This window comes from Danaus plexippus (assembly GCF_018135715.1).
Source record: "Danaus plexippus chromosome 9 unlocalized genomic scaffold, MEX_DaPlex mxdp_24, whole genome shotgun sequence".
NCBI classification, from domain to species: Eukaryota; Metazoa; Arthropoda; class Insecta; order Lepidoptera; family Nymphalidae; genus Danaus; species Danaus plexippus.
Window position 1 is genome coordinate 311,887 of NW_026869847.1, and position 16,221 is coordinate 328,107.

General features: G+C 33.8%; 1 protein-coding gene across 1 annotated transcript in view; it reads left to right on the plus strand.

The window, feature by feature from the left end:
* The first annotated feature begins 5,872 nt into the window (after positions 1–5,872).
* LOC116767332 (nuclear receptor-binding protein homolog) overlaps positions 5,873–16,221 on the plus strand; it is a 33,170-nt gene continuing 22,821 nt past the window's right edge. Inside the window, 1 exon segment of the mRNA XM_032657603.2 lies at positions 5,873–6,334. Coding sequence (XP_032513494.2) covers positions 6,209–6,334 — 126 coding nt within the window. The 5' untranslated portion in view covers positions 5,873–6,208.

The following is a 16,221-nucleotide window of genomic DNA, read 5'->3' on the forward strand; positions in this document are numbered from 1 at the left end:
ATTATGATTCAGTGTTTCCACACGTAACGATTTATCATTGAAAAACTGGAAACTCCGCGTCTGTAGTGTGACGACACACGCTTGTAGTAACCGCACAGCTTCCAAGCTCTAGATCTTTAGTGCAGGGTAGCGTCATGATCACGTGATACAGTTTGATGTGTGATTTTATTAATGTATAGTAAAAAAAAAAAAAAAGTTATTCAATCAATATTTTATATATATTTTTTTAATGTGAAAGGTGACAAACGACAAGACGGTCTACTCGGTGAGCAGTAGTGACCGTCGCCCACGGACATCCACAACATAGATGTTGCAGATGCGTTGCCAACCTTAGTTGTTGAGGAAAAGGGAGGGGTGGGAATAAGGAAATGGCAGAAGAGAGTGGGAACGGGGAAAGAGTAACCGGCTCCCTCACTCATCGGACGAAACGTAGCCACTAAAGGCTATTTCACGCCGATCTTCTGTGAGAGAGTGGTACTTCCCCGGTCGAGCCAGCCCATATTCGAGCTGTAGTAAGTTGACCACAGCTAGGCTTTACCACCTAAAGATATACGTTTATAGAACCTATAAATTTAAAGTAGAGATTTTGTCATCAGCACGAATCATGTAACATTTGAAACGTATTTAACTTAACCCTTACAATTATTTCCTAATATAAGTAGACCCTAATACTTTTTCCCGTGACGTTTTTTTAGGTCTAGTAAAAGTGAATGTAAGTGTAATTAATTCATTTACAGTACACAGTTCTGACGGCGATAGCGTCCGCTTGGTTATTGGAGTTAGGTTTAGAGATAATTGTATGTAGGGCGTAAAAAATATTTTATGAATAAACCGCAGCGCCGTCTACAATTTGTGTCCCGCGATTTTAGACAAAACATAAATGTTATGCTCTGATCGCGCAAGACATGCAGAATTTCGGGACAAAGTGTGAGCTAAATTATTAAATGTTTCATTAAAATCCGCCCGTCTGCAAAACCTTTTGCATAATAACATACATCCTTACAAAGTTCAGGATTTATACTATAAGGAATATATGACGTATAAATAAATTAGAGAAACGCAACAATTCTGTATTCCCACTAACAGATCAAAAAAGTCTCAATAAACCATATCTTAAATCATATGCACATATTGTATTAGATTTTTTATAACTGAACTTCGTCTTTCGTAATATCATTTAACATATTCATGTATATAGGGTGGCGGAAAATTGGTAAGCAAATAAACATAATGATTTTAGTCATGTTATGGAATATAGAGTATTAATGTTAAAACTTTCCTGTTTTAAATCTATTTCGCAGCCACCACAACACATTTTGTACATTACTTCAGAACTGATTGTAAGCCTGACTGGTACAACTTACTGCTGCAGTATTCTCTTGGCGCGTTATCCATACAATATTATATAAAGCTATGTACAGTTGGTCACGCTTTGGTCATTCCTTAAGCGATAAACGTCATTTTTACACTCAATACTTCCAAGACATGTGAACGGTTGCACGACAACCAAGACATTTACTTTAAGATTGCTTTTCCCCCTCCAGCTTAAGATTAAGCAGTTCGACTTGCGTAGTGCGAATGATGCAGAGGATATAGAACATGCACTTAATACGACTCTCTCGAGTGTTGGATATTTGCAACTCCCATCCACTATACACGTAGCATGCTGAGTGATGTCTTTGACTATGAGGGTGGTACGCCACAGTACACTAAGACGACGTACTTTAAGATTAATAGAAATGTCCTCCTCCACTACAATGTTGTCAGTAGGTACCCAGCGGACGATATTTCTATCAAGCCTTTCAAAATGGCAGTATGGGTGCACTAGATATATTTATAACGTTAATGTATGTAACTTTGTACATGAAGGTAATGTAATTTATTTATACATACAATACATATCTTAGTTCGGAGTCGAGTTAACGTATAATATAATAAATTGGACTATATATATGTGTGTGTATATATCAATGATTGACAACAGCCGGCAAGAGTGTTTTGGATTGATTCAAATTACAAGGTAATTCAATCGATTCATCGTAACTAAAAATAACTAACTTGTAAGAGACACTACTTCTCATTCATATATGTCATAAAATCACAAAGCTCTTAACATTTATACATGGAACATGTAACTATAGTCGAAATCCTCAGACAACAATGCAGGTATTTAGAATAAATTTCTCAACCGGATCATTCTAGTAATGAGTTGGGAACCGCAGACTGAGGGTACACTTTAAATCCCTGTCTTAAGATCTTAAACTCTGAATTAATGAAGAAACGTCTCACAAAACATAGTCGGTCCCCGCCATCGTGCCATTTACACAATAGTCTGATTTGATTTAATCGAATTAGAGGATGAACGGAACACCCAAAACATGGATTGCTATGGGGATATTAAGAAGAATTGAGAACCGTTTCGACATTAGACATTTGGCGGACGTAAAACGTTTTAAAAACGAACGAACAACATTCATCTCGTTATTAGGGAGATGGTTTAAAGTTTAGTATTTTATTTAATAAATAAAATATGTTTAAATAAAACTAGTATTATTCGGATTTACTCCGCGTAGTAAATCCGAATAATACTAGTTTTATTGAAATGAATACTCGCGAAAATCTTAGATCTCAAATAAAATATGTTGATTAATTATAGATATATTTTTGTGTCCGACGTTGATGTAGTGGTCAGGGCGTACCTACATTTCCATTGGTACACACTGGTGTGTGTTGACTCACAGTTTCTTAACATATTAATAGAAGAAATAGTATTTATTTCTTATATACTATACTATAAACATATTATGAATCAGACTTAATGACGTTAACTAAACTACCTAACATACCTTGTTCATTTTATTGAAATATTTGGTTTCTCTTCTAAGCTAAATAAATTTTATATAAAAAAAAAACTGAATCATTTTTAAAGTTTTTCTGAGGCCTGTTAACTGCAGGGTCGTCTTCCGAATATTTTAATTACAAAATCTTGTTACAATGTATGTCTTTTTGTTACTATTTAAAACCACTTCATCGATTTTATCCAAACCATTATATTATGTTTGTTATTCGGTAAACATATATATGTTACAAAATAATATTAATTAATATTTTTGTTGGTAGCTACCTAATTCAATTGAATATGAATCTAATTCCTACAAACATAAAGTTGAATTTTAATATTGGTATTTGGTTTTTAGCTGGTACTTAATCCTACATCCCTTTAGTAAATTAATTTCATTTTTTTAAGTTCTTGAACCACACAATCAACTTTACAGTTATTTTTATGTGAACCTATAATTACGGGATGGTGAACTAACAACATATTAAGATTAAATACACAAATAACAACCGCCTTATAGTTTAAAGGTCGATTTAAAGGAATTAATTCACTAGCTGATGGAAGTGTAATCAAAATACACCTTTCCTTATTAATTTCCTATAGTTTAGTATAATATTATAAATAGCAGGAGCTTAGGGTTGCGTTTCTGACAGGTCGTGATCGAACAGAAAATGTAACTAAGAATTGGCTACAAATAACGGTAACATTTAAATATATACTCGTATCATCTACCTTACTAACGATTGATAACAATAAAACATCTAATAATTATACTAGTTCACAACAAACTATAAATTTTCGGCTTAAAATTATGAGTAGATTAAATAAGACATTTTTATTGTTGGCCCACCTAAGACTGTTCTGTTTTAAAGTGATGGGCCAAAGTAGCGAAGCAATTTTTATCATATAATAACTTAATATAATAGTAAAACAGTTTTATTTACATGGTTGAAATTTTTTGTAACACTGAATGAATTTACATTGGAATGAAAAAATAAGCGTCATGCAAAAACTAACTTCTTCAAATATTATTAATGTTATTCACTCTACATCACTAGTCATGACAAATTGACATGTGTCAGAAACGCAATTTCTGTGCGGCGACACCACAATTACCATTTATAAAGAGAATTAATTAAAATGGAAAATAAACGAGGTATTTTTTTTATACTTTTATTGTTGTCAGATTTATTATACCTTGTATTGAGAATAGTAATCTTGCCACGCACGGAAAGGGTTATAGAGACAGAACAAACTGAAATTTAAATAGAATCACATTAGAACAGCATTGTTATTTAGTATTCGATCAAGTTCGCGCCCAAATCAAAGTTCATCCGGCAGTTAGGATTCATTAAGCTAGACAAAATTTTAAAACCTCCGTATTGATATACGCTAAAAATTAAAATCGTCTTTAATTGCAGTCAGAAAGAGCTATTTGGCGTCTATGTACCTTGGTTACAATATATTTACTTATATTAGATTACCATTCTGAGCGTTCAATATTCTTCAGCTTTTGGAATAATCAAAAGGGAAGAGTTTCAGTGCAATAACTTAAAGATTCTTATCACTATGTTTAACGTAACTTCGTGGATTAACGGCACCATGAACTTTTTTCTTGCTTTTCACTAATATTGTTTTCTGCAGCTCGCGCTGATTTAGTGCAGAGACTACTAATCAAATGTTTTATTTGTTTGTCTCGGAACATCAGCTGTATCTGAATATAATTTGTATTTCTTGTTGTAAAACGTTTTCTTTGTGGGTTGTATGTTTTTCTCGTGACCTTACTTACTTATACAACTTGTCAGTGTGATTCATTTGGGTGAGTTTGGGATGGGCTTATTATATATGTTGGAAGGTTTGTAATAAAACTGGTCACTTTCTGCATCAGTTGTCTGTGGCTGATGGCCCTTTAACTAAATATATGTCTTTTACAGTTCTTCGTTCTTGACACTTCGGTGTCGTAAATGAGACATCTACATCAACTTCTTTTGCTACTACAATTTCTTGCCTCGTGTTAGCTCACGTAACTTAGACGATTCTTAGCGACTGCCTCGAGAACTGCTCGGGCTTCCTGCATTAAATGAAATAAGCTGTGAAATTTTCTATTCATCTGTTCAACAATAACGTAGTTTGAATACGATCGCGACCTTCGCTATTGATTGTTATTTTTCTATAGCAAATTATGAATTCAAATCGCTAACACAAAAAAACATGAATAAAATAGTATGACTATGTAAAATAGGATGTTAGTCATATTTTATGTTTAAATGAAACTGAGTTTTCGGAGCTGAAAGTTTCTTCATCCCACCATTTTCATCTAGTATCACGGTTGCTGTATAAGAACCGAAACGTGGAGATTATTTAGATATAAAATAATAAAAAACGCGTAGTATCCGATAAACTTACTTTTATTCAAATGGGTAAAAAGAATCTTAGATATCATTATATTTTATACTCTTTATTATAAGTAGTACGTTTTATAACCAATAGTAGACTTGATTTATTGTTAAGAAAACTGTAATCCCAAACTATAAAGCAAATAGGTATAACTCTTTTACTCGATAATAATACTTGTTATTTTTATGAGCATATCAAAAATTATCACAGCGCCATCTATGGTAGATTATGATTTACTTAATAGTACGACTGGTTGCAGATGACTCCCATGTACTTCTGAAGTAATTCTCAAGGTGACTCTCGTTATACTTTGACAGGGATAGAAAGTAGATTAAAAACTTCCATTAGCAATTATTTACATATCATTAGTTCAATATCAGTTAGTATAAATACTTTTATAATGAGATATAAAAAATGTCATCGAATATTATTTACTACCTCAAATCTCGCTAGATGGCGTAACTTATAAAACCTTATAAAACTATCTCATCTTTCGAAATTTATTTTAATGTATATTTTATCTCATATAAGTAAAATTAATAAAATAAATTTATTTTCAGATGACATTGAAAACTGTCTGTTGTCTATGTCACTATCAAAAAAAAAATAAACATTTGTCTATGGTTTTATATTTGTGTCCGAGAGAAATACGTCGAGAGATACGCCGGTGAACAATTTATTTCAATTATCATGAGTAAGCTTGCTAGACTCACTGCGTTCTATTGCTCTATATAAAGAAATCTTTGAACTTTATTTGTTTAATAATTTATATCTTTATTTTGTGCTGTGTAATGAATAATGGTTTGGGATGAAACGTTAGTGACATATTACAGTCTTGCAACCTTGGTTATGGTTACAAGAAAAAGTGTTTTCTGAAAATATTTCCTAGTGTTTTCTTCGGGAAAACATCTGTGAAATATCAGTTGACTGTGCGGTGTTGCGTTGTTGCTGTGGTGTTTAAAAATCGGTGTTATGTCGGGAGGTAGGAGCATCGACAAAGAGCGCAAGTCGCCCAGGGAAAGCGGTGAGGACTCTGAGGATGAAAGCGAAATCCTAGAAGAAAGTCCCTGCGGCCGTTGGTTGAAACGTCGTGAAGAGGTAAGCGTGTTGCGAGTCATTTAACAATAGTTCACAATAATTTAAATGTAGGACAGTAGTCTGTCATCAGCTGATTTACAAGGTTAGTTAAGGTAAAAAATAAGATTGTTTTGTAATCAATGCGATGTTAAGAGCTATCTTTGAATTTTCCTTTACTGAATATTTTCTGTATTGAGAACAAAATTATTATTTTAAATATGTTTTAACAAAATACTTTTTTATGTTGTATGTCTTGTACATATGATTTTGAGGAACTTTTAATTTTTACGAACGTATAATGTATAGTCCTGGTGTACATATAATATAAAAGATAACAAATTATTTCAGAGGTTAGCATTTATAAGTCAACTGAGCTTATTTATATTTGTTGGAGGGCCTTTATTGTGAATGTCATTATACTAAACTATATTAAAAAAGAGATTATTTCCTAATCTCATTATTAATTTCCGTGTTTAGTCCCCAAGGTAAAAGTAAACTTCACAGCATTCTTATATTTGTTTGGCTTGAAAGTAACATCATAAACAAATTATCATTCAGTGAATAGATAGCAAATATATTACTCATTCCATATATTTTTATTTCAATACTTCTCTAATATTTCCACTCTTATTTAGTAAAGAGTTAGAGATATATTGGGAAAGTTGGGTATTGTAAAAATTCATCCAAGTCTAATAGACGTGCCATTATTCTGACTCGGTAACACAACAAACAGTTCCTTATTTTTAAATATAGGAAATCCTTTATTTGTGACCCATTTAAACCAAATCGCAAACATATTATCTGTCTCACATTTCAAAGTCGTCGAATTTATAAGTTACTTATAATAAATGAAATGTGGTTTTAAATATTTACTAGTTGATAACACAGACTCCTACTAAACATAATGAGATCAAAGACTTTGGCGAGTCATTTAAGTAAAACTACTATTTTTCGGATTTACTACACAAACAATTTATTTCCTACATTTCACTACAACTGAACTTTAAGACGAGTCCAGTTTTGTCTTTACAATACCTGTGAAGTAAAAGCATCAGCTTGTTTTTCACACATTTCATAATTCATAATATTTCTGTCATTAGGTCAAGGAATAAGAATTATTTTCGACATTCAAGGTTCTACTCTATTACTACTCGTCTGTATGAAAGGTACAACAACTGATTGTTTTCAATGAAGATAATATATTTTTGGAAATTTAAATTGCGTTTGCTAATATTTTTTTGTATATAAGTAAAGAATAATTATCTCTTATAATGTTTGGGGAATAATAATTCTAAATAATTTTTATATGAAATTACTTCAGTAGCCGATTTTTTTATTTGTCCTTATTTAATGCATTAAGAGTAATAAATATATTTTAGAATACAACTTATCTTGCTGTTAGATTTTTAGGCTTCTTGATGGCTCTTATCTGTTTTAATTGTGTTTGGTTATATATGTATTTTGTCATATAACTGAATGATATGTTGTCGCTGTAGTCGTTTGGAACTATTTACCTGCTAGCGGTGTTTGAATTTATTTAACTATCATGTCAAATAACAACGGATATTAAAGATCACTAATTCTATTTATTAATGAATAGTACATTAGGTATCATGTTTTTTGTATAATACTTTTTAATTACATTAATTATATTATAGACTCTTTATTTAGACTTTCACCTCGGTCAGTCTTATTTTTTGAATTTCATAGGTATTGTTTGATTTGGTCATCATGGAGAGTGTCATTCGATGGAAGACGACATTCTTTTCAAATGTTTGTTATTAGATTGTCTCTGTACATGCCCACATAAAGGTAACAGTACCTGAAAATGTAAGGATTTAATAAAAAATAACAACAAAACATCAAAGAATTTGTAAAAATCATTTTTTTTATTTAAAACATAAATATAACAATCAGTGAAAATACGAAATACCTGAGGTATTCACAATATTCAATGTTAAAAACTTTCCTTATTTAAAATAAATTAGTGTATGTTGAACCCATTCCCTCGTCCGAGGTGGGGACAACAGCGAGAATGGCAATATAAAAAGAATTTGATTTTAGTATAAAAAAAATATTTTTTCCAAACTATAATATAATTACGAAGTGAATTGTACTATCTGTCTAGAGCGAGCTATTCTCTCGTAGATGAGAGGTAATTAAACACTCATTGCTCGCCGCGACTTTCCCCGCCGCGCCCCGCCGGTCACTGACCGTACTATTCGGCGCTTGCGCAACCAAAAACACTGTCACTTTCTAGGCCTCCGGTCATTTTTCATTACGATAATCGATATGGCTAATCGATACGACCGAGTTGAACATCACGACGGGATATCGATGTTTATACCGACGTTTTATGTTCAGTAAACAGCCGTGAGTAATATGAGTTATGCCTTTGCCTATCGGAACGTTAACATTTATCGCTAAGTAATTAAAATAGAAGGAAGTGTCGATTATGATCGAACAGATTACAATAATTCCTCACATTATAACAAACCTAACAGATATTACAGGATACGTGTGTTAATAAGACATGTAACGTAGTGTTTTGGCAGGATACCGGACACCAGATATCCGGAAAGCTGCGAAGCCGGAGCGCTGGATTTCAGCCCTTTCGGAAATTTTCTTAGAGATTGATTTTTTCTTGAGACATATCTCACTGACGACCTGAACATTTGTTGGGCAGTTAGTTTAAATTAGAACCTGCAGTTGTCAAGGTTTGTTAGTATTTGTCTTTCAGCAACCGGCAGTAGCGTTTCCAGCGAAAGCCTGTTTACAGAAACGAGTCTGGTATCAACACCAAACGGAGTCGTCTGATACAAACAAATGCGGAACACTTGGTATTCATTTGCCACTTGTCAATTTTGAGTATTGAATAAAAATAGCTTGTCCATAACTCATTGTGCTAGTACTTGCCTTATGTAGAACAATGATTTTTTTTTTATTTTACTATTCGGTGTAGGAAATAGAAGTCATTTGATAATAATTTGAACCATTCAAAAAATATGTACAGTATTCATTACATGTTGGGTTATTTACTCTGAGTTCATTATGAGAAATCTTAAATAAATTATAAATTAATAAAACAATATTTTTTCTATACATTGACTGGAAGAATTAAAAGTAAATAGTTCTAATAATAATCTTCAGGAAAATCTGAATGTTCTTTAACGATTAATGATCCTATATATTATGCATAGTAACGGAACCTGCATGCATGAAAGAAAGTCGTGTTTATAACTCGCGAACGGCTGGACAGATTTGACTGACAATGCGTTCGTTTAGGACCAGGAGATGCAGATTGGATACTTTTCGAAATACCTTTTTTAAAAAATCAATTTACTAAATTCAATTTTTTTTTTCTGCCTAGCCTTTGTTTGATCCTTATACTTCAGATTTCAGCTCATAACCATTGTGTTGTATAAAACATAAAAATTCGCCTTTCTGGGGTAGGCACTTAGAAAATCAAAAATATTTACATATAGCTAAGTAATATTATAACTGCTGTCTTCTAAATATATGTACATGTTATATTACGCTTTCATATTATCTCTCCGCAGAGGTCCCCAGGTATCACCCTCAGAGGTAGTTTGCTCATCACTGGATGGAATTCAATGAAGTTTTACGTCTCGGACACGGGCTCCCTAGCAAAAATGAAATCCTATATACAGTTATTAAAGTTTTAAGAGACAATTTATTTCAAGTACTACGTTTTTAGTTACATTAACATGTCAAATAATTCACATGAAGTCGCATGCAGCGGCTAGTATGATAGTAATAGTACTGTTACTTGTACTGATGACACATTATCTCGTTTACATCGCGGTCTGATATCTCTGACCTATAGATACTACACGTTGTTGATTTTTACGATGGTGTATGAACGATTGAGAAACGAAGATACATTTGTACTCTGCGGAGTGTTTATTGGAAAAGCTAACAAGTTATAATCAGTGATTACAGTATAATTATAGTGAATATCGAACAACTTCAAGTGTGGAACGAAAGTTACACGTTTCATGTCGTGTGAGTTACCACTTTCGCGTATTACATTTATTATAATGACACTATTCATTGCGATACCTTGTGTAGAGTCACCGTTAATTCGGTCTTCATCTGTCTGTGATTGTCCTAGAAGCTTTTATTCTTTATAAGTATCACCACATTAAGAGAGTCCACGTTGTATGAAGACATAACACGTTGTATATATGACACGACTCGGAGTGGAGTCGCACGCTGATTGATCCGTGTCAGTACCGCGACCTCATCTGCCGACTGTCAACTGTCCAGCCCCACGTGACCTTCGCCCAAGGTCAGGTCGATTTGTTCGCTTCTAGATATTTTTTCTCTAGAAGAATATCGCGACGAGGCTCAGACGACCTCCGTCTATGTAAATTAGCAATGCAAACATCACAAACCAGTTGAAACAAAAACGATCTGTCACTTGTTATGAGTAATCACTGTAATATATTTTCAAATAAATACGACATCATTCGTCGTTTAATAAATTAGTGAAGAGCCGTTATTTGTAAGGAGCGGCTCAGACATGCGAAACAAACAACCACAGTACTATCTATAGATTCCAATTCGTTTAATGTCACTCGACATGCAAATTGAGAATTATTTAAGTCATTACGGATTTATCTAATAATAGATGTCTTTAAATATAAATGAGATTGGAAATACATTACAGTATATGTATATTCTGTACGACCACCCAGGAACCATTAGTTTTGCTTTTGTTGTTTGAATGTAAAACGACCAACAAAATTATCTTTCCTCTCATGATATTACATTGTTACATCAATTTAGACCAGTTTCGATGTCTTAATGATATAACTAATGTATGTACTTGCTTGTTCGAGTGCTCCTGGTGATTTATCTCCTGTGTCTTACTGTTCGTTCCAAACTTGTAATTGTTTATTATGAAATCAATACGTCGTCTGTATGTCTGTCAGTCATCCAACTCATGTTCCTCGTCGTTTTTGGACGAGTGTTAAATTTTATATTTTTCAAATCTAATAGTTCTATAGTTTTTTTTTTTTGGTCGTGTCTAATATATAATCTGCGACCACTTTCTGACTGTCAAGTTTTTGTTCCAGCCAATCTATTCATCATCAATCGTGCGAGTTTTTTTGCGCTGTGTTGACTTCTATGATTTTTAACCTTACGCGGATGTCATTAGTGTTATATTCGTGTAACTTGAGTGATAATTATTAAAATCGTGCACTGACTGGGTCACTATAACAGTCTGCGTCTCGTACCGCGAAAGTAAATTTATAAAATCCCTGTATGATGATGTTGTCGAAAGAAAGCCTAGCTGAGATTTACATTAGCCTTTTTGCAGCAGCGCTTTTATGGCGCGGTGAAAGCTTCTCATTGTTGGAAACTTGAATTATTATTAAGTTATAGGTTGGAGATTTATTCTGTTGGAGCTATGTTTGATGTTGTTGTGATGACATTATTAAAATATTATGAGTATTGGCCTCATGAAAATTTTAATATATTAATATATTTAAATCACAAAGTTTTAGTCTTAGAAAAAGAATTTGTATATTAGGGGTGTTACTTGTTTGTTAAACATGTTTAATTAAAGAGATGCGTGTATAATCGCTTCACTCCAAGTCAATTTGAAATACTTATTGTAAATGAATTCGTATGATAATGCTAAAATCATTTTTCACATCAGCTCTGAGTTCTTACCACTGTCTTTCTTCTATATCAATGCTTTCTTTTACGACGTGTCAGTAACATTCATCATCCTTCATTCTTTCACATTTCTTCATGTATGTATAGTTGCGGGGTTGGTCTCGAGCGTCGTGTTTTCTGCAAAGGCAATGACAGTCCCGAACACTCATCAACCCTGACCGACACCTGTAACTACCAGTTAATGCGTAGGAGCTAGAGGAAACCATGGAATCACAAAATTCATTTATACATTCCTGAAGAACCGTCGTACGGACATTGCAACAAATATAGCGAAATTACCTTATTAATAATTAACTCGGTTACATAGTTAGATATAAAGTGTCGAGTGTCTCTGTTTTAAAATCTAGGGTGACATCTCTATTAACCTGATACTCATTACAGGAGCGGAGCTGTGATTTATTCTCCTTCATACCCGACGTAATTACCGCTGACTACTATAATTATAACATAAGAGTAGAGTGATAAATTGTAAAACGAAACCATTTTAAAAAGTTAACTCAGTATATTAGCTATGTTTTATTATGTGTGTGTGTGTGTGTGTGTGTTTATATACAATATAGTGTGAACATTGAGTTAAGTATTTCAATATTGTTAACTAAAACTTGTCTGGACAAGTCCGGCACGCTCCGGGGTACATTGATCCTTGTTGCCACATAACATGCTAAAATCAAATTAAACGAGCCGACACTAGTACATTTATATCGTATAATTGTATTAAAACATTCCTCAGTTCAATATATTGATGTGTTTATAGAGTCGTTCGGTCCACCTGGATCCTGATCTCGTCCCTCAAGGTCGCGGCATTAATCTCTTACACAATCAATGCTAATTTCCTAAATCTATTAATTCCCCGTATTATTTTCGTATTCATCGAACCGGTCTGATTCAAACTCGTCGGAAACTTCTACACTGATACGTATGATTCACTAATGAGAGGCGCGTTACCAAATGATATTGTTTTTAAGAGATGAATTCCATTACTTCTAACGTTAGGAGTACCTAATCATATATAAATAATTATAATATTAATGACGCATTCGTTACTGGATATGAAAGTTACAGTGCGGTTTAAATGTAGTAGTGTTTGTTCCAGGTCGTATCGTAAGGTAAGAGTAAACAGTCTTAAACATTTATAATGAATAAAATATATGATCACTGTAATGTAACATTAGTAGGGCGTTCAACTCACAGCAGTTCACTATGACGAGTTTATTAAACGAATCCGCAAACGACATCTCGTTAGAGGAACTCTGGTATAAATAAAAAAATACCTTTTATAAAGTACAACCATTGTGTAGCAGATCTGGAGACTTGTTCGCTTTAATAATTTCCTCGAATTAAGACAAAACAAAACAAAATAATAATGCATTCATTCGGCTGTCATTTTATTTTTAATTTTTCACCTTAAAAAAAATTATCTATATATAAAAATTAATGACCTTTACGTAAAAGATTTATAAATCCGAGAGCTGATTCCTTAATGCAATTCTCGTGTAATGTCTTGAAACACAGATCGTTTACTCGAATTAGAAGAAAAAATATCGTTCAGTTCGTCAACACGTCGCATTCCTCGTCGCGTTCAGTGAACGCATCCGTTAAGATAAAAATACCAAAGGCATTATAGGGTTCTATAAATACAATGGCAATGTGAAAGTGTTACCGCATCTGAGGCCACCAGACCTCCAGGCAGCCAGGCAGCCAGACGATCAGACGGCCGGCAGACGAGAGAAAGGCGATGACTCAGCCAGTAGGGCGGGGGCCGACCTCTCACGGCGCACAATACGCTCCTAACAAGGGCTATGACGGTGGATTATAGCAGAGATACGGTGACGACACGCTGCATTAGACCACACGACGGAGACGCTAAGACTTAAAGTCGAAGGCGTCGCGGGTGTATGTGACGAGTATTACCATAAAGCAATGTACTAATAACATCGGCTTCGCGTGACGGTTTATAATAGGTATCACAGAGTTTAACATACATCAATCAGTGTCCATATAATCCGACATATTTTGTTATAGCTCACTGTAGATGAATAGCGACTGTCCAATATGTATGTATGTGTTATTTCCCTGCAGTCGCTGTTTCTAATCAGCTTTCGATTTATTATAAATGTTCCATTCTCTTTATCGACATCTCGTTTCCTATCTCTCGAGTGCTGTTTCAATTATTTTGTACTATCGGTATACCACATCTGGCTTCAAGAATATATTATTTACGTTAGTATTCTGTACTTGGATGTTTTGATAAAGTGCTAACGGTCAATACATTAGAATGCATTAGATTATTCAGACGAATCAAGGAATCATCGGACTATGTAATACAACATAATAAAAATACATGCACAAAGTTGATGAAACGAGAGTTTGATTAGAATATTAAATTATGAGAGATAATAGTTAATAGTTAATTTTATCTTATAGAAATAAAAATCCAATAAATACACGATTTTATTAAAGTAAGTAGTGACAAGTGAAGTTGTCGCTAATATTTTTTCTTTATTAGTTTGTTTTGATAGTTTCATACCATTAAGACACTTGACATTTAATGTATCCATTGAGCTGTAAGAGACAGATAAATATATTATAAAAACGCCCGTCTGCTTATAAGTTAAGCCTCCTAAGTCTCCCAGGACCATTTTGATTAAATTGCAGTAGTTTGCTTTTGTTATTATAATGATGTCACTTGATCTAGCTCACACGTCACTGAACGATATTTTCATATTTTAAGCCTCCGTCTTGTTTTTTCTGTAAAAGTAAAGAAAACCAAGGTTGTTTTCCTAGCATGTTGTACAAATTCTGAATAACACTTAGAAATGAAAGAACATGCTCATTAGGAAGTACATATATATATTTCTCATTATTTTTATGTTTTAATTAATTTAACGGAAATGTAAAGCACCAATGTTTTTTTTACATTAACGAGTCAACACACATATATAATTAACTCCACATACATAAAAAGCTGTATTCAATCTTCAAGTGCACATTTCTCTTGAAAGGTTACACAAATAACATTATATATTTTATTGGAGTAATCGTGAAGTGACATTTTAAGTGTTTCCAATGCGATTTTTGAAAGTGAATATTCCGCGGCTGCCGTGAGCATTCTATCTCTGTGTACGTGTACTGTGTATAGTAAACCCGGTTTAAGTGATTCGTACTTTGCCCCCAGCAACACGATCCCTAACAGATCAACTCCGAGCCAACTATAAATTTCTCCCGTCGTTTGTCTCGTAGGATGCGGACGAGCTGGCGGCTGCTAAACTAAAACCGTAATGCAGCTTCTCACTTTCCGTTTTTGCCACATTGAATTTCGTGTAAACGACTCGTTGCGACTGCGAGCGAGCTTATTGCCTCCATTATTGTGGCTTTTTGATAACCGCATGATTACTGTAATAATACCATGGCAATGTTATGCCATTGTTATAATGAATAAATATTGCAAATACAACTGGGTCTCATGGGCATGTACAACACCGTGTTTCGTGTAGTGCCTACAATAAACATATCAACCATTTTATTGTGCGCATTGAAGCGTTTCACATAACACCATTATCCGTCGGCAGCCGAAGGAATTCATCGTCTTACCTCATTAGGATAATGAACCTTTGGAGAGTCCTTTAGTAGACGCATTCCTAGAATTAAACCGCTTAGCGGGAATCCTTGAGATAATAGAATTGTTGTTACGAGGATAAATAAATTATATATTGACACACTGATACTGAGTTTCCGTATTTAAAGAATTTTTTATATCCATGTGTCCGAGAGCAGACAGTATAATGAAATTCTACCCTCAAAATTCATTCTCTGGTAACATTTGTTATAAAAATATTTGATATGGAACACGTCATAAATACTTTTCGTGTCGTGGTTCGTTAACGAAGAGCAAATAAATTGCAACAGAGAGTACAGAGCAGGCAGTACGCAGAGAACTTTCTCAACGGGTTTTTAAATTTATTATGTTATTACCGTCGGGACTAGAGGCGCGCCCACGGCGCCCACAGCGCCCACGCCGGCATTGTGGTCTGGATTATTGTTATGTACATAGTTTATCGGATCTCATCGTCGATAAAGCTCTGAAATGAGATTTATGTGCCAGAAAAATTGCACAGCAACAAAGAACATCTAAGAATACAGAGAGTGATTTATGGTCTCTTACAATGAGCGAGTACGTAAGTTCGCTTCTGATATGTGTT